General features: G+C 60.8%; 2 protein-coding genes across 6 annotated transcripts in view; one reads left to right on the top strand and one right to left on the bottom strand.

Moving 5' to 3' along the window:
• Window positions 1–15,784, top strand: part of STAB1 (stabilin 1) — a 27,352-nt gene extending 11,568 nt beyond the window's left edge. Inside the window, exons 22-69 of one of the 5 annotated variants that reach the window (XM_070575007.1) lie at window positions 324–435; window positions 894–1,080; window positions 1,190–1,283; window positions 1,394–1,552; window positions 2,845–2,940; window positions 3,632–3,727; window positions 3,865–3,912; window positions 4,097–4,227; window positions 4,398–4,509; window positions 4,924–5,001; window positions 5,090–5,188; window positions 5,322–5,420; window positions 5,577–5,708; window positions 5,929–6,057; window positions 6,235–6,291; window positions 6,696–6,779; window positions 7,296–7,491; window positions 7,601–7,696; window positions 7,785–7,830; window positions 7,922–7,998; window positions 8,214–8,339; window positions 8,524–8,597; window positions 8,746–8,820; window positions 9,074–9,196; window positions 9,507–9,554; window positions 9,775–9,852; window positions 9,967–10,113; window positions 10,552–10,692; window positions 10,786–10,845; window positions 11,235–11,411; window positions 11,495–11,581; window positions 11,682–11,831; window positions 11,931–11,987; window positions 12,076–12,277; window positions 12,660–12,809; window positions 12,897–13,001; window positions 13,155–13,262; window positions 13,345–13,538; window positions 13,633–13,777; window positions 13,857–13,990; window positions 14,077–14,242; window positions 14,326–14,435; window positions 14,531–14,650; window positions 14,736–14,885; window positions 14,964–15,068; window positions 15,156–15,302; window positions 15,384–15,500; window positions 15,580–15,784. In XM_070575007.1, the coding sequence (XP_070431108.1) occupies window positions 324–435; window positions 894–1,080; window positions 1,190–1,283; window positions 1,394–1,552; window positions 2,845–2,940; window positions 3,632–3,727; window positions 3,865–3,912; window positions 4,097–4,227; window positions 4,398–4,509; window positions 4,924–5,001; window positions 5,090–5,188; window positions 5,322–5,420; window positions 5,577–5,708; window positions 5,929–6,057; window positions 6,235–6,291; window positions 6,696–6,779; window positions 7,296–7,491; window positions 7,601–7,696; window positions 7,785–7,830; window positions 7,922–7,998; window positions 8,214–8,339; window positions 8,524–8,597; window positions 8,746–8,820; window positions 9,074–9,196; window positions 9,507–9,554; window positions 9,775–9,852; window positions 9,967–10,113; window positions 10,552–10,692; window positions 10,786–10,845; window positions 11,235–11,411; window positions 11,495–11,581; window positions 11,682–11,831; window positions 11,931–11,987; window positions 12,076–12,277; window positions 12,660–12,809; window positions 12,897–13,001; window positions 13,155–13,262; window positions 13,345–13,538; window positions 13,633–13,777; window positions 13,857–13,990; window positions 14,077–14,242; window positions 14,326–14,435; window positions 14,531–14,650; window positions 14,736–14,885; window positions 14,964–15,068; window positions 15,156–15,302; window positions 15,384–15,500; window positions 15,580–15,636 (5,481 nt within the window). In that variant the 3' untranslated portion in view covers window positions 15,637–15,784. The remainder of the gene's footprint in view (window positions 1–323; window positions 436–893; window positions 1,081–1,189; window positions 1,284–1,393; window positions 1,553–2,844; window positions 2,941–3,631; window positions 3,728–3,864; window positions 3,913–4,096; window positions 4,228–4,397; window positions 4,510–4,923; window positions 5,002–5,089; window positions 5,189–5,321; window positions 5,421–5,576; window positions 5,709–5,928; window positions 6,058–6,234; window positions 6,292–6,695; window positions 6,780–7,295; window positions 7,492–7,600; window positions 7,697–7,784; window positions 7,831–7,921; window positions 7,999–8,213; window positions 8,340–8,523; window positions 8,598–8,745; window positions 8,821–9,073; window positions 9,197–9,506; window positions 9,555–9,774; window positions 9,853–9,966; window positions 10,114–10,551; window positions 10,693–10,785; window positions 10,846–11,234; window positions 11,412–11,494; window positions 11,582–11,681; window positions 11,832–11,930; window positions 11,988–12,075; window positions 12,278–12,659; window positions 12,810–12,896; window positions 13,002–13,154; window positions 13,263–13,344; window positions 13,539–13,632; window positions 13,778–13,856; window positions 13,991–14,076; window positions 14,243–14,325; window positions 14,436–14,530; window positions 14,651–14,735; window positions 14,886–14,963; window positions 15,069–15,155; window positions 15,303–15,383; window positions 15,501–15,579) is intronic. The other 4 variants (XM_070575009.1, XM_070575008.1, XM_070575010.1 and 1 more) reach the window with 4 other exon arrangements.
• NT5DC2 (5'-nucleotidase domain containing 2) lies at window positions 15,666–24,789 on the bottom strand. The gene is made up of 14 exons (XM_070575044.1): window positions 24,466–24,789; window positions 20,404–20,588; window positions 20,147–20,221; window positions 19,821–19,876; window positions 19,592–19,685; window positions 19,244–19,372; window positions 19,072–19,132; window positions 18,889–18,991; window positions 18,667–18,768; window positions 18,392–18,473; window positions 16,475–16,561; window positions 16,252–16,392; window positions 16,104–16,168; window positions 15,666–16,020 (listed from the first exon to the last, which is right to left on the bottom strand). Exons 1-14 carry the CDS (start codon window positions 24,695–24,697, stop codon window positions 15,759–15,761), a joined length of 1,674 nt encoding a protein of 557 aa, XP_070431145.1. The 5' UTR covers window positions 24,698–24,789; the 3' UTR covers window positions 15,666–15,758.

The raw sequence follows: 24,789 nt of genomic DNA, 5'->3' as shown, positions 1-24,789 counted from the left end.
AAAGGCTATTTGTCTGTAGTTTTTTTCCTGTGTTCTATTTTAGCGCTTTGTAATATCAGGGTTTCTTTAGCACCTGGCTATGGAAGAACACAGCAGTTATGTGGTTCTAGGTTGAGCAGAAGTCACCCATGGAGCCTCCAGGGCCAGGTGCCTTTTAGGGGCTGGTTCTTTGGCAGTATCAGTGATTTGGAAGGTGTCTTCCAGGGGGAGGGCTTCTGGGGAGAGCAAGAGCTCAGAGTCAGCCCATGGAGGGGAGGGGTGTTGGGGGAGAGGGTGTGGAGAGGCCCCTCTGTGTGACTGATCCTGCCTCTTGCCCACCCCAGTGCAGTGATGGGGTCCGGGGCAATGGGGCCTGCCTCTGCTTCCCAGACTACAAGGGCATCGCCTGCCACATCTGCTCCAACCCAAACAAGCACGGAGACCAGTGCCAGGAAGGTGGGTGGTCTTAGCCCAGGCTGCCTGCATGGAGAAAAAGGGTCTGCTTGGGAAGAGGACTTAGGACTCCAAAGAAGGGGAACAGAGCCCCAGGAGGAAGGGTGAAGGCCAGAGGGAGTGGAGGAGGATTTGGGAACAGAAATAGATCCCTGTTTCACCCATGCCAGGAAGAGAAATGTCATTTAATCTGAAGTGTGCCAGAGTTAGGTTGGACACACAGAAGAACTTCCTGATGGTGGTGTTGGGGGCAGGGTAGCTAGAAGGGGGTGACTCAAAGCAAGAAGTTCCCCCCTCCATTTCCTCTGCACCCCCATCAAGTCTGGGATGACCTCTGATTTTTTGACCCTGAAGTCAAAACTATGCTGGCTGCCCCATTCCCAGCACTCCCCCTCCTGCATCCAGGCTCCCAGCCAGCCCGCCCCTGCCTCAGTTTCTGGGCTCCCATCTCCTCCCTGCAGACTGCGGCTGTGTCCACGGTCTATGTGACAACCGTCCAGGCAGTGGGGGTGTGTGCCAGAGTGGCACGTGTGCCCCAGGCTTCAGTGGCCGCTTCTGCAACGAGTCCACAGGGAGCTGTGGGCCCACAGAACAGGCCCAGCACTGCCACCTGCACGCCCGCTGCGTCACCCAGGGGCGTGTCGCCAGGTGAGGACTCGTGCTGCCCCTCTGCCCAGTCCACAACCGAACTGTAGGTTTGCTCAGCCTTGAGCCTCTTCCAGAGGTTCATTGGAGCCCCTGGTTCACCCACCCCCAGGTGTCTCTGTCTCGATGGCTTTGAGGGCGATGGCTTCTCCTGCACACCCAGCAACCCCTGCTCCCACCCAGACCGTGGCGGCTGCTCAGAGAACGTCAGTCTGGCCCCTTCCCTGATGTCCTGGCCCACGGGTGGAAGGTGGGACTCTGTTGCCCTCTGCCCGCCCCCCTGCAGCCTTGAGTCATTTATCCATGGCTCTCACAGGCTGAGTGTGTCCCCGGGACCATGGGCACCCACCACTGCACATGCCACAAAGGCTGGAGCGGAGATGGTCGTGTTTGTGTGGCCATTGACGAGTGTGAGCTGGACGCGCGAGGTGGCTGCCATGCTGATGCCCTCTGCAGCTATGTGGGACCTGGGCAGGTGAGGCGCAGCAGGCCTAGAGACAGCAGGGTGGAGGGTCTCTGTTCTGGGGGACTCTCCTCCTACCCCATCTGACTCCAGGAACTCAAGCTCAGGGTCTTAAACTCAGGCACAAATGAGAATCCAGTTCTGAAATGTTGAGTCGTACAATCTGAAAGCAGTGGCCATGTGCTGGAAGAGATGTGAGGGCCATGATAGTTTTAAAGGAAGGTGCATTCCACTGCCAGTCTAAGCAGCATTTTTTCCCAATCAGAAGACTGTGCCTCCTGTCTCTCAGAGATGAGGACTCTCGTAATCAAAGCAATGAGTTCTCTGCTTTAACTGACCACTGGGACCATCATTTTCTGACAATGAGTTCATTCATTCATTTGTTGCTTCCCCATGTGTTACCAGGCACTTGTTACACGCTAGTCCCTGTTCTAGACTTAGGAATTCAATGCTGAGCAAAGCAGGAAGAGACCTCTGCCCAAGGAGAGTGATGTCCCCAAATCTTTAGACTCTTGGAAATCCAGCTCTGGAACTGCACAATCTCAGAATCTACTCACAGGATCTCAGGACCCGAGCCTTCCATGTAAAGCATTTCAGGCCTGGCGAACCTGAGGGCTGGCTGACACTTAAGGATCTCTAAAATGCCAATTGGGAGGCCAGGCCTGGCTGGCTCAGGACCTTATTCTCTCACTCCACAATAGTCTGAACCACCCGCCTGTGGGGTCTTAGCAGTGAGAACTCAAATGGGCATGCAAGCTGGAGCTCCGAACTCTTAGCGGGAGCTTTAAAGTTCAGAACTGAGGACTGGAAGAAGCAGGTTGAGATTCCTGCCCCCAGCTTGCAAACAAGGGCAACTGAAATCTGGACAGTCTCAGTCACTCACCTGCAGTGTGAACACTGGCAGTCAGTGGGAAGGAGCAGAGCAGCTGAGCCGGATGGTAGGGTTGGAGGTGGGATGTGAGCCACCATCGCTGGGGCTGACTTGGCAAATAACTGCCCACACACTGCTAACCTCAATGGCCCTGGCAGGGCCCAGGCCCAAGAGCAGAGGACCACTGAGTCTTCATGGACACTTCTTTGCCAATGCCATCACTTCCTTGGACTCAAGCTGAGAGCCAGTCACCCCTCAGGGCCTCAGTCTCCCCATCTGGAACATGGGTCTGCAAGGGTGGGCCTGGGAGAAGCTCCTCTGGGGTCTGAGCAGGCCTCCCCAGGGGAAACTGTCCATTGAGAGCTGAGGGGTGGAGGAGGAAAGGGTTGGGTGCTCCTGGTGAGATGGGCCCTCTGCTCCCCAACCTCCCCAGAGCCGGTGCACCTGCAAGCTGGGATTCGCAGGGGACGGCTACATGTGCAGCCCCATCGACCCCTGCCGGGCGGGCAACGGTGGCTGCCATGACTTGGTGAGGGGTGAGGGGGCTCTGAGCCCTGGGGAAGTTCTCGGGGGCCTTGGCTGCAGTGCTCACATTTTCTCTGTGTGTCCCTGTCTCTGGTCAGGATTGGAATCTTTCTAAACCCCAAATCCTAACCATGGTCACCCCCTTGCCCACAGGATATAGTTTTAGTCCTCCTTACCAAGGCCCCGGCCCCTGCCCAGACTCCTCTCTCCACCTTTGCTCTCAGCACCCCTCATTCCATGCTCCCGCAGTCACTCTGAGCTCCTCACTGTGCCCTGACCTCTCTCTGCTCTAACACCACCACACTTCTACCCCGGTATTCTGGAAGCCCTCACCTCGCCACGCTTTTGGCCTGGCTAGCTCCTCCTGCTCTCAGTTCAGGACTCTACTGAGGGTCCAGAGCCTTCTGGACGTCCCACAGCCCTGGGCTTCCTGGACCCATCTGTCACGATGGGGTGGAGTGACTCATGTCAAATGCTCAGTGGTCTTGGAAAGCAGAGCCAGGGACACCAAAGGAGCAACATGAATGCAGACTGGAGGGATGGAGAGACAGATGGTGGGAACAGGTGGCTGGACAGAGAGACAGTAGGAGCATGGGCGACAAGGGTGAATAGAGAGATGGAGGATGGGTGCTGTCCAGCTGGCCACGTGCGTGTTGAACGGAGGGTCATGTCTCTCTGCCCCACCCCCACCCCAGGCCACCTGCCGGGCAGTGGGGGGCGGTCAACGGGTCTGCACATGCCCCCCTGGCTATGGGGGTGACGGCCTCAGCTGCTACGGAGACATCTTCCAGGTGAGTGTTTCCCTATGGCTGGGGAGGAATCTTCTCGCGCACCTCAGGCGGGAATGGGCAGTGCTTGGGGCCCTGGAGGGAAAGGGGACTTGGGTTTGTCCCTGGGCCTGTGACCTCAGCTCTTTCCCTCCTCTTAGGAGCTGGAGGCAAATGCCCATTTCTCTGTCTTCTACCAGTGGATCAAGGTAGGAGAGGGCAGAAGGCTGGGGTTCTAGCTCCCATCTAGGAGGCCTCCCTGGATGCAGGGGCACTGCATAACATCTCCAAGAGCTAGAGGTGGGGGGCAGGCCGGGAGGCTTGGAGCAGATGATCTCAAGATGGTGGCTGCCTTCCTCACTCCTCCTGTCCCCCTCCACACTGCGTGCACAGAGTGCCGGCATCACTCTTCCTGCCGACAGCCGAGTCACAGCCCTCGTGCCCTCTGAGTCTGCCATCCGTAGGCTGAGCCCTGAGGACCAGGCCTTCTGGCTGCAGCCAAGGATGCTGCCCCAACTGGTCAGGTGGGCAGCCAGGGCCAGGCCCCGGGAGGGGTCTTCTGTGGGAGACCCAGCCCCTCCCCAGAGGCACCCAGCCTGGCATGTGTCCACCCCTTGGTGTGGAGCCCAGTCCTAGGGGTCTCTGTAGGTTACACTAACCTGGTTCCATGGTCCCCCAAACTGTGCCCCCTCAGGGCCCATTTTCTCCAGGGCTCCCTCTCCGAGGAGGAGCTGGCCCGGCTGGGCGGGCAGGATGTGGCCACCCTGAGCCCCACCACACGCTGGGAGATTCACAACATCAGTGGGGTATGTGGTGAACTCTGGGCAACAGAGGGGACCATGTGGGGCATGGAAGAGAATTTGAGTGGCTGCAGGCTTCCCAGACCAGGGACTCCAAGGGACAAGATCAGGGCCCCCTCGCCCTGCCCAGGACCAGGCTCAGAGGGTGTGCTCAGGACACTTCTGCTGCTGGGCAGTGACTGCCATGCCAGGGGTTGTCTGTTCCTCTTTGTCTGCATGTGCACCCCTGTCTCTCACACATGGGCTTTGCTAAGAGTCTGTGTGCCCATCTGATGGGTTTGGAGTCTGAGGGTGTCTGGGCCAGGCTGGAGGCTACCAATGGGCGACTGTGTGCCCAGCAGCCTCTCTGTTGGTCCTGCACCCACTCGTAAGTGTCCACCTGTGTCCACCTGTGTCTGAGCTCTGCCTGCTGCCTTACAGAGGGTCTGGGTGCAGAACGCCAGTGTGGACGTGGCTGACCTCCTCGCTACCAATGGTGTCCTACATGTCCTCAGTCAGGTATGCCTGGAGGGGCTGTGCGCAGGGAAATTCCCAGGCAGGCCGAGAGGCAGTGGCATACTGACCAGCCCCCCATGCTGCTTGCCAGGTCCTACTGCCTCCGAAAGGGGCCATGCCGGTTGGGCAGGGGTTGCTGCAGCGACTGGACTCGGTGCCTGCCTTCCGCCTCTTCCGGGAGCTGCTGCAGGTAAGATCAAGAAGAGAGAGGGGAGCAGCTTGTCAAGGGTGCCCTCCCCCAGGTGCAGAGGGGGCTGGCTGGCTCCTAGGGTCCAGACTCAGGGCGATGATGCCCTTCCCTAACCCCGGCCCTCTGCCCCTAGCACCACGGGCTGGTGCCCCAGATTGAGGCTGCCACCGCCTACACCATCTTTGTGCCCACAAACCACTCTCTGGAGGTCCAGGGCAACAGAAGCAGCCTGGTGAGGTCACTGGGACAGGGGCCGCTGAGGGAGGAGGGTGAAGGCCTGGAGCTTGAGCCGGAGCTTGCCGTCCCACGGCAAACGGACACGGGGAGGAACGCACTGTCCAGGGCAATTGGTGGCCCTGGAACCCCCTGAACTTTTCCTTTCCCTCAGGATGTAGACACAGTACGACACCACGTGGTCCTGGGGGAGGCGCTCTCCGTGGAAGCCCTGCAGAGGGGGGGACACCGCAACTCCCTTTTGGGCCCCGCCCACTGGCTCGTCTTCTACAACCATAGCGGCCAGGTTTGGGGGACAAGGAGATCCTACCCCAGGGAACCCTGCTCTTGAAGACCCTTTCTCTTTGGAGTTCCCCTACCTGGGAGCCTCCAACGTTTGCTCCAGGGACTGCCCATCCTGGGAGAGCCCCCCATTTGTGGACACACCCCCAGCCCTGGCCTTGTAGCTCCCGAGGTGAGGGTGGTGATGGGGTGGGGTGGGTTCAGCCTCCTATCCCACTCCCCAGCCTGAGGTGAACCATGTGCCACTGGAAGGCCCTTTGCTGGAGGCCCCTGGTGGCTCACTGTTCGGCTTGTCAGGGGTCCTGACAGTGGGCTCAAGCCGCTGCCTGCACACCCACGCTGAGGCCCTGCGGGTGAGAGGCGGGGGACAGAGGATCACAGTCGGGCAGTTCAGAGCTGGGAGGTGCTGGCTGGGGGGCAGGGGCACTAGGTCAGGGCTGGAAGAGCTGTCAGCCTGCCCTAGAGGAAGGAAGGTGGGTTTGGGGGCCCCACCACAGGACCCCCTGACGCTCTGCCTTCCCAACCCCCAGGAGAAATGTATAAACTGCACCCGGAAATTCCGCTGCACTCAGGGCTTCAAGCTAGAGGTGAGCCCGGGCTTAGCACAACTCGGTCCCTGCTTTGCCTGCTCTCACTGCTGCCAAGCTGTCCAAGCCCCCGGGGCCCAGCTCTGCTCACCCAGGCCTGGGGAACTGGAACAGTGTGGGCTGCTCCACTTGCTGGGAGAGGCCAGGAGGCCTGGGCACAGGTCTGCCCAGAGGAGGCCTCACTTGGACTTGTGGCTGAGGCCGGTGACCTTGTGCCAGGCCTGATCCTGCCCACCCTCTGCTCATCAGCTCTGTCTGTCTTGGTCCCTCCCTGATGCTTCTGTTCTCCTGTGTTTGTCCCTCTCACCCACTGATACCTGTAGTCCGGCTCTCTACCCCTCCACTCACTGCCCTGCCCCTACTCAAGCCACTAGCTGAACCCTCCTGCCTGTCCTTGTTTCCAGGACACCCCCAAGAAGAGCTGTGTCTACCAATCTGGCTACTCCTTCTCCCAAGGCTGTTCCTATACATGCGCCAAGAAGATCCAGGTTTGCCCTGAAGCACCCTCCCAAGTCTTTGACCAGAGAGAAGGAGGTGGGAGCGGGGCCCAGGGGAGGAGCTTGGATTAGATTTCAAGGGCAGAGGCAGGCTGGGGCTAGGGTGAGGACAGTGAAGCAAGCCCCAGAGGAAGGGGAAGGGAGAGAGGTCCAGGTCAGAGAGGCCAGTGTTTGTCCCTGTGGCCATGAGCTCTGGGAGTGGAGATGGGGAGAGGGAGAAAGGGGCTCAGCCTGGAGCTGACACAATCAACCAAGCCCCAGGGGCAGCATCTGGGCCCAGCTCTGCCCCTCTCGATGGGATCCAGCACAGTCCTTCCCTGCTTGACTCTGTTTCCTCACCCCTGCCATGGGGAGGATTATAGAAGGTGGGCTCCATTTCCCTGGGTCCAACTTGCTTTGCGCTATGGCTTTGTGGCTCCAAGATGACCTCTGCCTGCCCCAACCTTCCCTTCCCCCTGACATCTGTCCTGGCCTGTGCCGGACCTCTCCTTGCACCCCTCCTTGCAGGTGCCTGATTGCTGCCCCGGCTTCTTTGGCACACTGTGTGAGCCGTGCCCGGGGGGTCTGGGAGGTGTGTGCTCAGGCCACGGGCAGTGCCAAGACAGGCTCCTGGGCAGTGGGGAGTGCCGCTGCCAAGAGGGCTTCCATGGGACAGCCTGTGAGATGTGTGAACTGGGCCGCTACGGGCCAAACTGCACTGGAGGTGAGGACTAGGGAGCAGGTAGGAATGTGGGCATCCTGGCAGCGGACACCCCAGCAGGAGCAGGACGAAAGCACTGGGTAACACCTGTCCTCCCTTGTCCCACTCCCAGTGTGTGACTGTGCCCATGGGCTGTGCCAGGAGGGGCTGCGCGGGGACGGACGCTGTGTCTGTAGCGTGGGCTGGCAGGGCCTTCGCTGTGACCAGAGTGAGTGGCCCCAAGGGGGAAAGGCGGGTGACTCCTGAGGAGGTGGTTCCTGGGTCCAAATGACCAGAACCGTCCTCCTGCCTTCCAGAAATCACTGGCCTTCAGTGCCCGAAGAAGTGCGACCCCAATGCCAAGTGAGTGAGCTCAGCCTGGGGCAGGTGGGCAAGTGGGTGTGGGGACTGGGGTCTGAGCAAGCATAGGCTGAGCTGTTGCTGTCCATCCCAGCTGCGTACAGGACTCAGCTACAGCCCCAGCCTGCATCTGTGCCGCGGGATACTCGGGCAATGGCATCTACTGCTCAGGTCCAGCCATACCGATGCCCCAGGCCCCCCTGAAATTTTGGGGTGGCCTTCCCTGAAGCGTTCTCTCCACTCCCCCTAGGTCCAGTCTCTATCCCTGTCCCATCTCAGGTCTCACTCCTCCCTCTGACCTTTTACTTTCTCATGTGCCCTCCTCCCCTGTCCCACTCTGTCCCTGTGCCTGCTCCTCACAACTCTCTGGGATCATCTACCCCTAGAGGTGGACCCTTGTGCCCATGATCATGGGGGCTGCTCTCCTCACGCCAACTGCACCAAGGTGGCACCTGGGCAGCGGACATGTACCTGTCAGGACGGCTACACTGGTGATGGGGAACTGTGCCAAGGTGAGGCTGGGATCCCCAGCCTGAGTGTATGTGGGGCTAGGGGTCTGGCTTCAGTGACCTGAGTCAGACTAGGCAGGGACATGGGGACTGAGGTGCTGAGAGGGTGGGGGATGAGCACTTGAATGGACAGATGAATGCAGGAGCCACGTAGGGCCACTTCTCATCCTGGCGTCTCTTCTCTCAGAAGTTAACAGCTGTCTCGTCCACCATGGAGGCTGCCACCTGCATGCTGAATGTATCCCCACAGGCCCCCAGCAGGTCAGCACAACAGGGTTGACCCTGGGGCTGTGCCACCCCACCATAGGGTGGTGCCCCCTCAGACAAGGCCCGGGGAGGGGGTACTTCTCTTCAGGGCACTGGCCCGCTCATGGGTGCCAGCAGCCCCACTGATCAGGATTTGGGACAGGTCTCCTGCAGCTGCCGCGAGGGTTACAGTGGGGATGGCATCCGGACCTGTGAGCTCCTGGACCCCTGCTCCCAGGTCAGGCCCCCAGCCCTACCCCATTTCAGAGGAGGAGGGGACTGAGGCAGGAACCAGCCCTCCTCACCCCCAGCAGGGTCCTAAGGGCCTCTGAAGAGGGAGCCACCCTCCCCGCAATCTCAGTTCTGACTGACCAGTAGGAAGCAGGGCTTTGGGGGTTGGACAGAGAACTTCACAGCCCCTTCCCCAGGGCTGGTTGGGGCAGAGGAGTCCTAGGAGCCTCTGATGCCTCTCTCTCCTGTCCCTGCCTCAGAATAATGGAGGCTGCAGCCCCTACGCCGTGTGCAAAAGCATAGGGGATGGCCAGAGGACATGCACCTGCGATGCAGCCCACACTGTGGGTGATGGCTTCAGCTGCCGTGCCCGAGTCGGCCTGGTAATGATGCCCATCCGACCCCTGACCCAACCTTGGCTACGCCCCAATGGGCCTGACCTGTGATATTGGTTAAGATCCCATATTTGATCCTGATCCTAGCCCTGACCATGACCCTGAGCCTGACCTCTGACTCTACCTGGGCCTGACTCAGCTGTGATCCATGAAACTAATCCTGACCCCAGCTGAGACCTCCTTGGCTTTCCTTTCCTCATCTCTGCCTTGGCCAGACCTTGGGCCACAGGTGCTAGGACAGGCACCAGGGCCTCAATGGGGGCCACTCAAAATCTGAACGGATCCTTGCTCCCCCCAGGAGCTCCTTCGGGACAGGCATGCCTCATTCTTCAGCCTCCATCTCCTGGTGAGTGACCAGCTGGCCTCCACTTCCTGGGTGCAGCCTTCGCCTCTCTGATCTGCAGGTCCCTCCTGTCTCTGGGCCTACGTGTTCTCATTTGGTCAGGGATTGGCTGGTCTGGTCTCTCTGAGTCCCAGTCATTCCTGGAGTGTCCGTGGAAGCCCCAAGTTGGGAGATGGTCCCAGGTTGCCCCTCTTCCATTCAAGCTGCTCCCCCATCCTCCCAGGAATACAAGGAGCTCAAGGGCAACGGGCCTTTCACAATCTTCGTGCCGCACGCAGATCTAATGACCAACCTGTCACAGGTAACGCAGCCCCCAGAGCAACGCTGGGGAGGAACGGACATTCCAGGGGGTGGGCACTGTGTGGAGAGAGGCGGCAGTCAGGGCCCCCCTCTACCCTCACGACTCCCACTCCAGGATGAGCTAGCCCGGATTCGCACCCAGCGCCAGCTCGTGTTCCGCTACCACGTGGTCGGGTGCCGGCAGCTGCGGAGCCAGGAGCTACTAGAGGAGGGCTATGTCACCACGCTCTCGGGACACCCGCTGCGCTTCAGCGAGAGGGAGGTGAGCTCAGGCCCTGCCCCCGGCTCGGCCTGGTCCCAGCACGGCTCTCCGCAGACCCAGGACTCAGCTGCTTTCAAACCCCGCTCCTGCACGCCTGTGCGTTAAGACTCTCTCACCTCCCCTGGGCCAGGGAGGGCTCTCATTGATGAGAGAGCTATGAGTTGGGCGCAGACTGCCCACTACCACAGGCATGTCCCCGGGCTCAGGACTTCTGAGCCTGGCCCTGTGCCGATGACGGCTCCCACCGGCCGGGTCCGTGTCCAGCGCGGCTGCTGTCTCTCAGGGAGGGAGGTGAGACCCCAGCCACCTTCCGCCCCAAGACTCGCCCAACCCAGGCTCCATCCCCGCCTCTGGCCCACCCACAGCTCCCGAGCACCCCACCAATCGGCTTCATTCAGCCCCAGGCCCCGCCCCCATATGCCCCTGCCCCGCCCCCAGGGCAGCATATACATCAACGACTACGCCCGCGTGGTGAGCAGCGACCAGCAGGCGGTGAACGGTATCCTGCACTTCATCGACCGTGTCCTACTGCCGCCCGACGCGTTACACTGGGAGCCTGACGCTGCCCCAATCCCGCGGGTATGACATGGACATGGGCCTGGGGCCTGGAAGGCAGGCGGCTGGGATCCTCCGTCCTCACCTGACTCACTGCTCATAAGCGCCTTTCCCCAGAGAAACGTCACCGCCGCTGCCGAGAGCTTCGGTTACAAGATCTTCAGCAGCCTTGTGACGGTACTGCTCCCCTGTATGGGCCTATCACAATGGCATATGTGCACGTGTTAGCGTGTGTATGCTGGTGACTGTGTGTGTGCGACTGTGTGTCTGCTCCCCTGTCTGTGCTCACCCAGTCGTGTACAAACCTATCCCTTGTGTGAGTGAGCTCGTCTGTGTGCATAGGCCACATCTGCGTGCATGAGCCTCTCAATGTGAGCACTGAGGTGTGCTGAAGTGTGCCCACAAACCTGACAGCGGTCAAGGTGTGTGCAAATTTATCCCTGCATTTATGTCCATGTCTATCTGCCTGGGATGGCTACAGAGGAGTGTGGCTGCTGGGAAGGCTGTCTGGGTCCCTGGAGCCCCTCCCTGGTCTCTGACTGCCACACTCTGCTCTGTCCTGCCAGGTGGCTGGCCTCCTGCCCCTGCTTCAAGATGGGTCCCATAGGCCCCTCACAATGCTGTGGCCCACAGACTCTGCCCTGCGGGCTCTGCCACGTGATCAACAGGCCTGGCTGTACCATGAAGACCACCGGGACAAGCTGGCAGCCATTCTTCGGGGCCATGTGATCCGAAACGTCGAGGTGGGTGCACCCCAAGACCTTGGTCCCCACTGCCTGCCACCCAGCCTGCCTGCCCAGCTCCAATCGTGCCTCCATCTGCTCAGGCCTTGGCATCTGACCTGCCCAACTTGGGCCCACTCCGCACTATGCACGGGACCCCCATCTCCTTCTCCTGCAGCCGTGCCCGGCCGGTGAGTCTGGGGAGGCTTGAATGAGGGAGGCAGGGGCCCCAGCAGAGGGGGGCTGCAGTGCACCTGTGACTCCCATGTCCCCCACAACCTCTGCCTGCAGGGTGAGCTCATGGTAGGTGAGGATGATGCCCGCATCGTGCAGCGGCACCTGCCCTTTGAGGGTGGCCTGGCCTATGGCATTGACCAGCTGCTGGAGCCACCTGGCCTTGGTGCCCGCTGTGACCGCTTTGAGACTCGGCCACTGCATCTGGTGAGGGGGCTGTAGGCCAGAAGTGGATGGGCAGGGGCCCAGGCCCGCCTGTCCTGTCCATCTACCTGACCTTGCTGTGCTGGCCTCCATTCCTTCCAGAAGATTTGCAGCATCTGCGGGCTGGAACCGCCCTGTCCTCAGGGCTCACAGGAGCAGGTAAGGGGCTGGGAGCTGGGTGGGGGTTTGGCCAGGGCCCGGGGCCCACCAAGTCAGGTTTTCTGCAGCCTGACCCCTCTTGGCCCAGGGCAGCCCTGAAGCCTGCTGGCGCTACTACTCCAAGTTCTGGATGTCCCCTCCTCTATACTCCTTGGCACTGCGTGGCATTTGGCCCCAGCCCAGCCTCTGGGGCCCGCCCCAAGGCCTGGGCAGGGGCTGCCATCGCAACTGTGTCACCACCACCTGGAAGCCCAGCTGCTGCCCTGGCCACTACGGCAGTGAGTGCCGAGGTGAGCGTCCTGAGGTTGCAGATGCTGAGGACTGGCTCCTCTGGCCCCCAAGATAGCCAAGGGCAGAGCTCTGGCCATTGTTCCTGAGAAAGGGTGATGGGGTGGTCAGAGGCTGGGGCAGGTCTGGGGTGAGTGAGTGCATTTTACCAGGAGGGAATTCTCTAAGAGGCAGAGTGAGTATGTAGATGGTGCTGGGGGTCTGGGTGTTCTCCAGGGCACGGTGGCTGAGGCTTCTCAGCAGCACAGGGACTTGGGTGGATTGCTGCTTCTGGAAGAGCCTCAGCTGCCACTGGGTGGAGGATGGACAGTGGGGCTAGGCTGGGGATGCACGTGTGTGTGTAGTCCCCTGGCCCCACCTCACTTCTCCCACTCCATCCTCTAGCTTGCCCTGGTGGCGCCAGCAGCCCCTGTAGTGACCATGGCGTGTGCATGGATGGCATGAGCGGCAGCGGGCAGTGCAGGTGCCGTTCGGGGTTTGCTGGCACAGCATGTGAACTCTGCGCCCCAGGAGCCTTTGGGCCCCACTGCCAAGGTGGGCTGTCCTGCCCCACCCTGCTCTGCTCCCTGATTCCCTTAGCCCCTGTGCCAACTCCGTCCTCCTGCCTGTTCCTCTCCTCAGCCTGCCGCTGCACCTCCCATGGCCACTGTGACGAGGGCCTCGGGGGCTCTGGCTCCTGCTTCTGTGATGAAGGCTGGACTGGGTCACGCTGTGAAGTACAGCTGGGTGAGTGGCCCATGTGCCTGTGCCCACCCTGCATGCTTGTGTACACTTGCACACACCAAGTGGAGGCAGTGAGGGTGGGTGGGAGGGAGGCCGGAGGGGCGTCCAGGAGGGCGGCTACTAACCTAGATATGTGTTGTGGGCCCCGGGGGACAGAGCTGCAGCCCGTGTGTGCCCCACCCTGTGCACCCGAGGCCGTGTGCCGTGTGGGCAATAGCTGTGAGTGCAGCCTGGGCTATGAAGGGGACGGCCGCACGTGCACAGGTGAGCAGGTGGGTGGGGAAGTGAGGTGGGAGGCCCTCCTCCCCTCTTGTCACTTGGTCCAACCCCTTCCTCCCTTTCCCAGTGGCAGATCTCTGCCAGGATGGGCATGGCGGCTGCAGTGAGCATGCCAACTGCAGCCAGGTTGGCACAGTTGTCACCTGCACCTGCCTGCCCGACTATGAGGGTGATGGCTGGAGCTGCCGGGCCCGTGACCCCTGTGCAGATGGCCACCGCGGGGGCTGCAGTGAACACGCAGACTGCCTGAACACTGGCCCGGTGAGCAGGCAGGGAGCCAAGCAGCTAGCTGGGGAGGTGCCACAGAGCATCTCCCCCAGTCCCTGAAGGGCACCCACCTGCTCTCTCCCCGCAGAACACACGGCGCTGTGTGTGCCATGCTGGCTATGTGGGTGATGGGCTGCAGTGTCTGGAGGAGCCTGAGCCGCCTGTGGACCGCTGCCTGGGCCAGCCACCACCCTGTCACGTGGACGCCGTGTGCACTGACCTGCACTTCCAGGGTGTGCTTCCCTGCCTGTTTCCAGTGCCCCTGCTTTACCTCAGGGACTGCTGGCTGACCCTGCATCCCTCCTTCTGCAGAGAAACGGGCTGGTGTCTTCCACCTCCAGGCCACCAGCGGCCCTTATGGTCTGAACTTCTCAGAGGCTGAGGCGGCATGTGGGGCCCAGGGAGCTGTCCTTGCTTCTCTGCCTCAGCTCTCTGCTGCCCAGCAGGTGAGTAAGGCCCAAGAGTCTGGGCCAAGCCTATGGGTGTCCCTTGATTGGGCCTGGGGTCTTAACATCCCCTTCTGCCCCTACAGCTGGGCTTCCACCTGTGCCTCGTGGGCTGGCTGGCCAATGGCTCAGCTGCCCACCCCGTCGTCTTCCCTGCGGCAGACTGTGGTGATGGTCAGGTGGGCGTGGTCAGCCTGGGCACCCGGGGGAACCTGTCAGAGCGCTGGGATGCCTACTGCTATCGAGAGCAAGGTGCAACCACCCCACCACACCCCACCCCTTGGCTCTGCCCCTTCCCACCGATCCACCAACCCACTGACCTACCTTTCCCACAGACGTGGCCTGCCAATGCCGTGATGGCTTTGTGGGTGATGGGACCAGCGTGTGCAATGGGAAGCTGCTTGATGTCCTGGCCACCACTGCCAACTTCTCCACCTTCTACGGGGTGTGCTGGGGTATAACCTCAGGGCTGGGGGTGAGGGGTAGCTGGGATCCCTGGGAAGGGAGCCTGCCCACAGTGCTGTCTCCCTACCCTCCCAGATGCTGCTGGGCTATGCCAATGCCACCCCGCGGGGTCTTGACTTCCTGGACTTCTTGGATGATGAGCTCACCTATAAGACACTCTTCGTCCCTGTCAATGAAGGCTTTGTGGACAACATGGTAACTAGCAGGGGGCATGGGCAGACCAGAGCCAACTCTGCTCCCTCTGGCTGGCCCAAGCCAACAGGCCTTGCTTTGCCTATAGACGCTGAGTGGCCCAGACCTGGAGCTGCATGCCTCCAATACCACCTTCCTGAGCACCAATGCCAGCCAGGGTACCATGCTCCCCGCCCACTCAGGCCTCAGCCTTGTCATCAGTGACGTGGGTCCTGACAACAGTACTTGGGTCCCTGTGGTGAGTCTGGCCGCTGCCCCTCACCTGCTGGCCACAGCCCTCACTCACCTACTGAGCCTGACTCTGGTCTTCCTACAGGCCCCAGGGGCAGTTGTGGTTAGCCGTGTCATCGTGTGGGACATCATGGCCTTTAATGGCATCATCCATGCTCTGGCCAGCCCCCTCCTGGCACCCCCCCAGCCAGTGAGTTGGTGGTGGGTTGGGGGGAGGTGGTCAGGCAGAGCTGCAAGGATGGCTCTGGCCAGGTCCTTGATGCTCTCCTTGTTTCAGCACGCAGTTGTGGCACCTGAGGCCCCATCTGTGGCAGTAGGTGCAGGGGCTGTGGTAGCCACTGGAGCACTGCTGGGCCTGGTGGCGGGAGCCCTTTACCTCCGAGCCCGAGGGAAGGCCACAGGCTTTGGCTTCTCTGCCTTCCAGGTAGGGTTGGGCTGGGGGTTGGTGGGGGTCTAGGTCCACCGATCTTGCTCGAGGCCCCTTACAACTTACCTCTCTTCTCAGGCGGAAGATGATGCTGATGATGACTTCTCCCCATGGCAGGAAGGGACCAGCCCGACCCTGGTCTCTGTCCCCAACCCGGTTTTTGGTAGCCACGATGCCTTTTGTGAGCCCTTTGACGTGAGTATGGGAGGCAGGGGGATGGGGAAGTGGGCCCAGGGCCTGGTCTTGGCCCAGCCACAAACGGTCCTCTCCCCAGGACTCGCTCCTGGAGGAGGACTTCCCTGACACTGAGAGGATCCTCGCAGTCAAGTGACACGGATTGGGCTGAAGCAGAGGCACAAGCAGGAGGGAGTCCACTTTTATTGCTTGTCTGGACTGAGGCCCCAAGTGGGCGGGGCAAAGGGGCTGGAGCCTATTCGGACAATAAAGGTGCCCTCAGCGGATGTGGGCCATGTCGCCGAGGAAGGGTGTCTTCATGCAGCCGGTGCAAAGCTGGTCCATCCAGAGAGGCGCCTCGTGCTGCAGGGGTGTGCGCCGCGGGTAGAAGGTGAAGTCCACGCGGTAGTTGAGCAGGCAGCTGAGGGAGGCCATGTAGAGGTCGGAGAAGCGCACGAGGCGCCGTGAGAAGTAGGTGGGGTTGTGGAATGTGCGGAAGATGCTCCCAAACTGAGCGTTGAACAGGGCTTTGGTAATGCACCTGGGGAGGGAGACAAGGGGCACTCGAGGCGGGGGACAGGAGGGGGCTGGCCGGGACTCCTGCCCCGGCCCCACCCCGCTCACCTCAGCTCCTGCCGCTCCTTCATCCAGGCAGCCAGCACCTGCCTCGACTCGGCGTCCTGGTAGGTCTGGGGGGACAAGGTGTGCGCTGGGTATGTGTGCCCAGGTGGCAGCCTGGCTCCTCCCCGGGAGGTCCCCGCCACCTCCGCACCTGCATGCGCTCCAGCAGCCCCGTGAGAGCCTGCTGCCACGTTAGTGAGTGCATGTACTGCTCCGTGTTGATGATGCGGATCTCACGCTCCAGCTCAGGGATGATGGCACCTGTGCGCCAGCCGTGCCGCAGCATGAGATCCTGGTGGGCGGAGTGGAGAACAGGGCTCAGAGCCAGCTAGGAGGGCTCCCTCCCTCCTGTGGCCCAGGCTTTCCCCCCTCACCGCCAGGTCACTGTACAGGTGGTCTCCGAAGTAGAGCACGCGGGGGCCACGCCATTCCGTCAGGCGCAAGAAGTCAAACAGGTTTCCCTGGGGAGAAGTGGGGGACACTGCTGAGCCCAGTGTGCCGAGGGGGCTCCCACGGGGCTGCCAGAACTACTCCTTGTTCTCCACCAGTCCTGCCAAATCCCCAAAGGCCACAAGCCCCTCCAGCCGGATGCCGGGCTGCCCTTTCCTGTGGCCTTGCTGTCCCCTCTGGGCTCTGGCCCTCGCCACCACCCCCTCACACTCAGGAAGGGGGTCTGCCTGCTGCAGGAAGGTCTCCTGTAGGCCTGGCATGGTACCCTGTGCCTCCAGGGCCTCCCCTCCTTGTGGCCCTGAGTCTTCTCTTTGTGGGAAGCAGATTGCAGCAGCAACCGTGGCCCTGACGTCCTTCCCGGCCTCCCAGCCTGAGCCCAGAGGGATCCAGCAGACCACTGGCAGACCTCACTGGGAGGCTGTCTGCCCCTCCTGCTCCAAAGCTGGAGAAAAGAATAAAACTCTCAGCCAGGCTCAAAGACAACAGAGGAAGCTCACAGGGGAGTAGAAACGGGGGGCAGGAAGTGCAGCAGCTGCTGGGGCAGAAGCCCACACCCCAGAAATGAGAAGAATTTACATCCTGCAAAAAGGAGTTACTAGAGGCAGTCTGTGCTTGTAAGAGGCCCAGGAATATGAAAGCCCTGGGGCAACAGGTAGTTGTGAAAGACTTAATTGTTGAAATAAGCTCAAGTGAAGAGGCTGAGGAGCAGGAGAGCCCTCTGAAGAGGGAGGTATGAGTGGGCAGAGGGCTGAGGATGTGCCTGAACCAAGAGGAAGAATCTTGAGGTGCAGGTGCTGAGTTAGGCAGGATGGACCTGAGGTTCCAGCAACAGGAGACAGAGAGGAAGGGAGAGCGAGCAGAGAAAGATGAGAATGAAGTAGGATCCAACACACACACACAATGAAATTTCAGAACATCAGGCATAAAGAAAAGTCTAAAAGCTGCCAAGGAAGAAAAAGTCACATGTTCCCCACCCCGCTCAGGCTCAGCCAAAGTGCCAAGACAAAGGAGAGCACTGCCCTCAGAGCCAGGGGAAGAGCCTATGCTTGAGGGGGCCATGGAGAGATGGGGGCCAGCAGGCTGGGAGGACTGCCTGCAGGCCAGGCCTCAGCATTGGGCACCCCAAGGCTGCTTCCTGTCCCTGTGGCTGTACTCCTGGTCCAACTGCTGGCTTCCTCCCTCCCCCAGCCTCTGGAACCCCCACTCCCAAAAGCTCAGCTCAGCCAGGATTTCCGCATTCCATCCAGAGCCAAATGCCTTAATCTCCTCCTGCTCAACGCCCCCACCCCTGGCCCAGCACCAGCTCCCTTCTCATCTTTCTAGCCAGCCAGGAAAGGGGGTCTCCCCAGAGGCCTCTGAGTCACCCCCACCAGTCCAGCACTTGTCCCAGCCAGGCTTGTCTGGCTGCAGCAGAGTGCTCAGCCCAAGTAATAACAGTGCCATTTATCGGGCACGCAGCAAATGCCCAGCCAATCTAAGGGTTCTACATCACAACTTGAGTATTATACCTCTTCTACAGATGAGGAAAGCAAGGTGTAGAGAGGCCAAGTGACTCGGCCAGGCTCCCTCTGATATTGAGTAGTGGAGCTGGAATTCAAATACAGGCAGCCTGACCCAGAGGCCAAGCCCTCGAAAATGCTCAGGCGTGTGCCCTGAGAGCCATTTCTCGGTGGCCCCTGGACGTAGGGCCATGGTGTGAGGGGACAGACCCACAGCAGATGTGTGGTGGCTGGTCAGGGCCCAGGAGACCATGCCACTGCCCCCTCTACAGCCTGGGAATTGGTTAGGCCCTGTGGCCCCAATCAGGTGCTACTCCCACCTAGATGGCAGATGGCCCTCACCTGCCGATAGATCTTGCCCTTTTCCAGGCTGGTGATACGGTCCCACTGGAGAGAGCCCTTCTCATCAAGTTTTCTGAAAGGCCTAGGGTCGGGGTAAAGGGCTTGATTTCCAGTCTGGCAGGGCCACATGCCAGGCACCTCCCCACTCCGCAAAGGCCCACCTGCTCATGTGGGCCACAAGGCAGCAAGGGGACTGTGCCCACCCCAAGCACACCGGGCAGTGATCAAAGGCCAGTCCCCACTCCCTGGCCCCATCACCCCTGCCAAGCCCATACTTGCGCCGGTCGGTAAAGAAGCTGGGCTTGTCTGCCTGGACGATGACCACGTCAAAGAGTTGGCGCCAGTCGGGACCCACCATGTGCCGCATCCCCTTGTCCCTGGGCAGAGGTGGGGCAGAGGTGGGACAGGCGGCAGGTGGTCTGAGGGAGGCTCCCAGCCTGCCTACCTCCTGCCCAGCCCTGTCCTGCTCCCTCTTCCCACAGCAGGGTGGGACTCACACAAAGCTGAAAGGACTGTTGGTGATGAGGAACAGCTGTTTCCCATGGGCCACCAGGCGGCTCAGGACGGCGAATGTCTCATCCCCTCTCAGGATATACTTCTCTAACAGGGGGAGATGGGTCTGTGAGGGCCAGCACTGCCCCCTGTCCTGGCAGGCTGCAGCAGCTCCGGTCCAACCTTACCCATGTCCTGCTCGATCCACTGGTACATGAGGCCTTTTACGTGCACATCTCGAATGGCATCCTGGGGGCAGTGGAGGGATGGTGAGGGTGCAGTGGGGTCCAGGAGGGCCTGCCCTGCTGTGGTTGGACTTCACCTTCCCTGCCACTGGAAAGGCAGGCCCAGTGTCCTCACCGTCACATCCTTGTAGAGGTGCGCTTGGTCAAACTCCAGGCTGTGGCCCAGGAAGTAGTCCACCACGCAGGACAGCAGTGCCATCTCCGGCAGTGAGAAGATGTCCATGAACTGCTTGATGGAGGGACCCTGGGGAGGAGGCCACTGCCTCAGCAACCCCTCCAGCCCCACCCCACCCCCAGTCCTGGAGACCAGGGGCTCCAAGTCTGCCTTGGATCACTGGTGGAGGGGTGCAGCCTGTGGGTCAAGACTGGCTCACTGGGAGGTGGACACCACCTGCCAGGGAGGCAGCACCCACAGTGAGATCACTGAGCTGGCTGCCCTGGGAGTGGCAGATGGAGTAAGTACCTTGCCATAGAAGCCGCTCATCTGGTACAGTGGGATGTGCTGGGTGCCCCCGTACAGGTCAATCACCTCCTCGTCCGGCACAGGCTGCAGGCCCCTGGGTGGTGCACAAATGTCATCAGTCCGGAGTGGTCCTGAGCCCAGGCCCCAGCATAGGGTGGGGAATGGTGGGGGGAGGCAGGAGGGTATGATCTGGAGTAGCTGGAGGGGGCAGGGCAGAGTCAGTACCGACCTGTAGGCCGTCCCCAGCTGCACATAATGGAAAGCGTCAATCTTCATCAGAAGGCTCTGGGGGCACCAGGGGAGTGGGATGGGTGGTGAGGAAGGAGTCTGCCATTGGCCCTGAGCCAGCCTCTTCCAGCCCCAATGCTGAAGCCCCAGTTGGATGGAACCAAGGGGATCATGTGCATACCAAGAAGCAGCTACAGCTTGGAGGCCAAGGGGTTAGACAGATGAGGAGACCCCCCCCACCACCATAGGAGACGAGGGGCTAAGGAAGTAGCCCCGATATACAGCCAGTCAGAGGGGCCAGGGAGAGTCAGTGGGCTAGCCACTTACCTTCTGAATGTCGTAGTGGAGGCCACGGATGGCAAAGCTGGGGTTGTAGTCATACTTCCGAATCCCCTCTGGGTACTGTTGAGGGAAAGCAGGCCAGGCCTGAGCCAGTGGCACTGCCAGACTTGCTGGCTGGGTGGCGACCTCAGGGGATCAACTTAGCCACCTGCCCAGGGGAGCCACATAACTCAGCCTGGGGTCAGGCCAAGCTGGGCACTGCAGGCCTCCAGGGCCTGGGCCCCCTGCCTGGCTAGCCTCACCTTGTAGTGCTCAATCAGGATGTCACGGGCGGCACTGAAGATCTCTGGGTGCAGTGCGTCTGCATACTGGGCCAGTGTGTAGTCATAGTCGAAGCCATAGACCTCGACATCACGCAGGCTGATCTCGTTGTTGGCGTAGATGGCTGCTGGGTTCAGGAGGCTACAGACCTCAGGGGGAAGGAGATCTAGGGGGAGGAGATCCAAGTATGATGAGGACAATGACGTCCTCACGGCAACAGCAAATGGTTACTGAGCACTTTCAAGGTGCCTAGCTCTGGGAGCCTCACGAAAAACCCCAGGATGGGTGCTCTTAGCTCAATGCTGCAGATGGTCAAACTGAGGCTCAGAGAGAAGTCACTTGCCCAGGGTCACATGGTTGGGGTAAGGCAGAGCAGACAATGGGCCAAGCTCAGAGCTGGAGCTTCTACCTGTGGGTCCTGGGTTACACCATCACTGGCAGCCCACCAGGTGCAGAGAGCCCAGGCCTCCTCCAGGCTCTCATAAGCCCCATCGGAGACATGGCTATGCCCCGACCCTTTCTACCTTGCCTGAAGCTGGGGGTTGGGACTTAGAATGAACATTATCGGCAGTGAGAGGGGTGTGGTATTGGGTAGTCCCTCTGCTGCTCAGGCCCCCAGCTCTGAGCACCTGTCACAGCCTGTGGAGCAAAGCCCCTCTAATCGGATTTCAGCTGCCTGCCAGCCTGTATAATGACATTTGCTGCCTCTAGCCAGGGAACATTGCTAATTACGACAGGCTGGACAACAGGCAGGATGAGCGGCGGGACCTGCGATGTCATGTTCTGGGTCGTTACCTAGACTGCTCCCTAGAAGAAGCCACCTCAAGCCCCTGGCTGCTCCTGAGAGGCCGAGTGGGACACTGTGCAGAGTGGGCTCTGGGGTCCCAGGGAGGCGGATGAGGCTGAGGGGTCCCAGGCTCACCTGCCTTGGTTTCCTCATCTGTAGAGTGGGAGAGGTGGATGGGGAAAGGACACGGGCTTTGAGGTCAAGAGACCTGACAACCCTCCCTCTTATGACTGTGACCTCAGGGAGGTCACCTCACCTTTTGGGCCTGTTTCCTTATCTCTAAAGGCAGAAGAAAAACTGTACCAACCTATAGAATTACTAAGAGGGTCGTATACAACATGCTCTGTGCAGCATTCCTGCTCTGCACTCATGGCAAACGTAGGATTAAATGGGCAATGCACCTCTGGAGCCCACCTCCCCGGTCTGGATTTCCCTGCCTCACTCAAGGCGCAGGGGTTGCAGGGAGAGAGGGGAGCAGGCAGAACTAGGTGTACAGGGCACTGCCCTGCAGGGGCTCCAGCTGGCCCTGTTCCTGAGACCTCTAGCCTGCGGCTAAGGCCCAAACAGTCCCAGCCTCCACAAATTCCTGTCTCAGCCACAACCAGTTCTGACCTCGAAGCAGAAGCCCTTGACCATGCAGCACGGCCGGTAGCTGCCTGTGCTCAGAGGCAGACACTTGCTGATGAGATCCCACGCTCCTAGTATTAGCCTCGGAGGCCCCTTTGGAACACGGGCTCCTCCCCTACCCCCTTTCCTTTGGAGCCAAGTGCAGGGTGTGGGTGCGGGAACAGGTGTGGCTGGTTTCTGTGAGCCCCAGGCCAACCTAGGCATGGCACAGAGCAGCTGCTTCACAGACTCGTGGGTGCGGACAGAATACTCCTCACTGCGATGCATGTGAGACACAGCCGACTTTGGCTCTCTAGGGAGCTGCTTTTGAGATGCCCCTCATCTGGTGTCACTAGGACCCTGGGCCTTGCCCTCCCCATGGTCCTGAGTTCCTGGGCACCAACTGTGATTCTTGATACGATGTCCAGTAGCCTCCCCAGGAGGGGTAGGGCCTGCTTGGCAGTGCAGCCCCTTCACTGGCACAGAGTTACGGCCAAGTCCAAGCTTTTGCCTCTGCCCTTGAGGATGTTCCCAGGAATGGACAATTCTCCCAGGAACAAAGCAGGATGAGGAAGCAGCCCACAGGGCTTGGCCTCCTAACCTGATTTCTGCACTGAGAAAACCATAGCTCTGGGGGCCACAAGGTTCCACTCCCTTCCACAGGGCTGTGGTGGTACACAGGGCCAGGTGAGCAGGATGTGCCCCCACCTGCACTGGCCTCCCGAGTTCACTGGTCTCACTGTCCAGCCCCCACCCTTCTTTCTCCTCCTTGGTCCCCAGTTCCCACGCCTGCCTGAGGTTCCAGGATCCAGGGGCAACTCCTCCCATGGCAGCCATGAGACTCATTGTGGGGCCATCCCCCCAGCTGCTGCTAGGTGCACTTGCTGGGTGCCTTAAAGCCTCAAGTTGTTCAATCCTCACTTCAATCCTGTGAGGTAGCTACACTTATTCCTCCATTATCTAGAAAAAGGAACTGGGGCTCAGGGAGGTGAAGTCACTTGTTCCAAACTATCCTGCAGTAGGCAATGAGGTTGAGATTAAGGCCTGCCTTAATCACTCAGCCCCTTGGTCTAGCCTTCCAGTGTCACCGTAGTGAAGCAGGGGCGGGGAGGGGCTGGCCTCGGGGCAAAGTTCTGCCCACAGGCATCAGCCCAATGCACACCTTGGCTCCCAGAATCTCCCCCAGAAAACCCAACCAGAAGGGGAGAGTGAGGACCCAGGTGTACAAGGCTGGTTTATCCTAGTGCTCACCATGGCATCTTGGAAATGACCTTGCCCCTTCCACATCAAGAGGAGCTTGGGGGGGGGGGGGTGTCTCTGTGAAGATCTGAAAATCTGGGTGAGACCTGAGTGACAAAGCCCAAGAGACCTCCCTATGTCCCACACCTCCAGGCGGGCTTCTCAGGCTGCTCTGCAGAGGGTGGTCTCCAGGCCCAGAGCAAAGACATCTCCTTGAACAGCATCCCAGGCCTACCCCTTCCACTGAGGGTGGGCTCCTGACAGAGGCCCAAGGGCTCCAAAACCACCATTCCTCAGGGGTCTTAACTATTCTGCCTTTAGCTTCTCAAGAGATAGTCCCATCCACCCATCACTCTCAGGTCCCCACACAGCTGGAGTGGAAGCCCCCATTCAGCCAGTTGGAATCTTCCAGACAGGGCGACTCTGTCCTATCAGACAATGAAAGATGGTGTCACACCAGGGGGCTCCTGCGGAAGCTCCCCTGCCCCTTCTTGGGCGTGGTCCTTTCTGAGTCATCACACACCACCCTGTGTGTGAGGGGGTCCCAGGATTGTGTTTTATGCCATAAGACAGAGGGTCCGAGAGGGTGAGGCTGGCTGAGCACCGCTCAGCTGCTCAGCGATAGGGCCAAGACCCAAAGGGCATCTGTCTGCTGCAGAGGCAGGGCCCCATGAGACCGCGGACACACATGGAGCACCCTCAGCTCTCCGGCTTCACCAGGACACTCCAGCTTGCCCTGTCTGAGAGGAGGCCTCAGGCCTCATCAGCCCATTTTACGGGAGAGGAGGACAGAGGAGGTTAAGTGCCCTGGCCAAGCATGTAGCGGCCCTTCTGGATTCCAAGGAACTGGGGCGACTTTGTCTCGCTTCTCCAACCAACACCTTCCTCTCCTGGGCTGAGAGCGCTCTGGAGCTCGAGGGCGTAATCTAGAGGTGTCGGAAAAGTCTAGTCGACGTCCACTGAGGTCGGGCAGTCCCTAGGAACCCGTTCCGGCCAGCGCCGCCGGCGGGCTTTGCCCCCGGTACTCCCGCCCCAACTGAGGGCTCCTGAGAGAACAAGGGGTTGGGGCCGCTTCCGCCGCGGCGGAAAAACGAGCAAAGACGGCAGAGGCCCCAGTTCCGGCGGCTGCTTCAGGAACCCCGAGCTCCTGCAGACGGAGCCGCGAGCAAACCTCCCGCCCGCCCACCAGAGGCCCCGGGACGACCCGCTAGAGCCTCTCGCGAAAAGCCGCCCAGGCTTCGGGCCCCGGAGCCTCGGCGAGCCGCCCCGGGGCGCTTCCCCCGAAGAGCGGCGCCCGGGACAGCCTGGGGGGCGGTGCCCTGGCGCTCCGTCCGTCTGTCCGTCGGCGGGCGCGCCTCTGCCACCGCGCGGGATACTCGCCCCGGGGCTCATCCCACTCCGGCTCACCCACCGTGCACCAGCCTCCGCATGTCCTGGTAACGAGCCCACAGGTGCGCGCTGAGCTCGGCGCCGCCGGTGGGCGCTGGGGCGGGCGCGGAGCGCGGAGCGCCCGGGCAGTGGGCACCGGGGCCTGGGGGGCCGCAGCCAGGACAGGAGGGCGAGGACGAGGCAGCTCGCGGGCCGCCCTGGCCTCCGCACGGCAGCCAGCGCCGAGCGGCCGCCCGCAGCCCTGCACCCGCCATGCCCGCTGCGCGCCGCCCGCGCAGCCCTCGGCCCCGTAGGCCACTCCGCTGCCCTCCTCCTGCGCGCCCGCCACGGTGGCCGCGTGCTCCTC

Source organism: Equus przewalskii, chromosome 15, assembly GCF_037783145.1.
Source record: "Equus przewalskii isolate Varuska chromosome 15, EquPr2, whole genome shotgun sequence".
In the NCBI taxonomy this organism is placed as follows: domain Eukaryota; kingdom Metazoa; phylum Chordata; class Mammalia; order Perissodactyla; family Equidae; genus Equus; species Equus przewalskii.
The sequence above is the reverse complement of the archived record's forward strand: the minus strand, read 5'-3'. Positions and strand labels throughout refer to the sequence as shown.